Source organism: Aureococcus anophagefferens (genome assembly GCF_000186865.1).
Source record: "Aureococcus anophagefferens unplaced genomic scaffold AURANscaffold_2015, whole genome shotgun sequence".
NCBI classification, from domain to species: Eukaryota; class Pelagophyceae; order Pelagomonadales; family Pelagomonadaceae; genus Aureococcus; species Aureococcus anophagefferens.
In genome coordinates, this window is record NW_008706630.1 from 1 (window position 1) to 1,099 (window position 1,099).

Genomic DNA, 1,099 nt, shown 5'->3' on the forward strand with positions numbered 1-1,099 from the left:
CCTCGACGACGCCGACGACCGCGCCTACGTCGTCGCCGACGTCGCAGCCGTCTGGCCTGCCGACGGGCTCGAGCCGTCCGACGGCATCGCCGACGTCGAACCCGACGTCCGATCCGTCGTCGGCGCCGACGAATCAGCCGTCGGCGACGCCGTCGGCCGTGCCCACGTCGGTGCCCACGTCCTGTCCGACGTCGTCGCCGACCTATGCTCCGTCGTCGACGCCGACGCGCGCCGCCCGCGTCTCGCGTCGCCGCGCGCCGCGAAAAGCCGTCGCGACAGGTACACGCCGACGTCCGTCCCGACGGCCGCGCCGACCGTCTCGAGCGAGCCCACGGGCGCGCCGACGAACGTGCCGACCCCACAACCCTCGAATCAGCCGACGAACGCGCCTTCGAATCAGCCGACGAACGTGCCGACCGCGGAGCCCTCCTCCGTGCCGACCGCGGAGCCCTCCTCGCCGCCGACCTCCGTGCCGACGACGCCGCCGACGACCGGGCCCAGCGCCACGCCGACGACGCCGGCGCCCACGTCCGTGCCCACGTCGAACCCCACGCCCGGTCCGTCGGTCACGCCCTACCCGTCCGGCGTCCCGTCGTCCGTTCCGACGTCCGTCCCGACGGTCCCCCCGTCGAGCGTGCCGACGACGCGCGGTTTCGGTGTCCCAGAAAGGCCTCGCGCCCTTCACTTCTTCTCACAGGCCGCCCACGAGCGTGCCGACGACGCCGCCGACGTCCTGCCCGACGCCGTCGCCGTCCGGCACGCCCGTCCCGTCCGGAGTGCCGTCGCCGGCGCCGACGTCCGTGCCGACGTCTCCGCCGTCCATGGTCCCGAGCTCGTCGCCCACGGAGGTGCCGACAGGTGCGAGCCGTCGTGGAAACCACAAACCGTCACTCGATCTCCCTCTAGGCGTGCCGACGACGCGGCCGAGCGCGCCGCCGACGGCCGAGCCGACGTCCGTGCCCACGACGCCGCCGTCGCCCGCGCCGTCCGCGCCGAACCCGACGCCCGTGCCTAGCGTCACGCCCGTGCCCAGCGGCATGCCGTCCCCGCAGCCCAGCGCCATGTCCGCGCCCGCGTCCGAAAAACAACGAAACTCGCT

General features: G+C 74.7%; 1 protein-coding gene across 1 annotated transcript; it reads right to left on the reverse strand.

Annotated features, from left to right (window-relative positions):
• Positions 1–695: 695 nt before the first annotated feature.
• AURANDRAFT_69499 (hypothetical protein) lies at positions 696–1,063 on the reverse strand (the record flags this gene model as incomplete). The annotated part of the gene is made up of 1 exon (XM_009045269.1): positions 696–1,063. A coding segment is annotated over one exon (368 nt), but the record flags the coding sequence as incomplete, so codon positions are not given.
• Between the last annotated feature and the right edge of the window lie 36 nt (positions 1,064–1,099).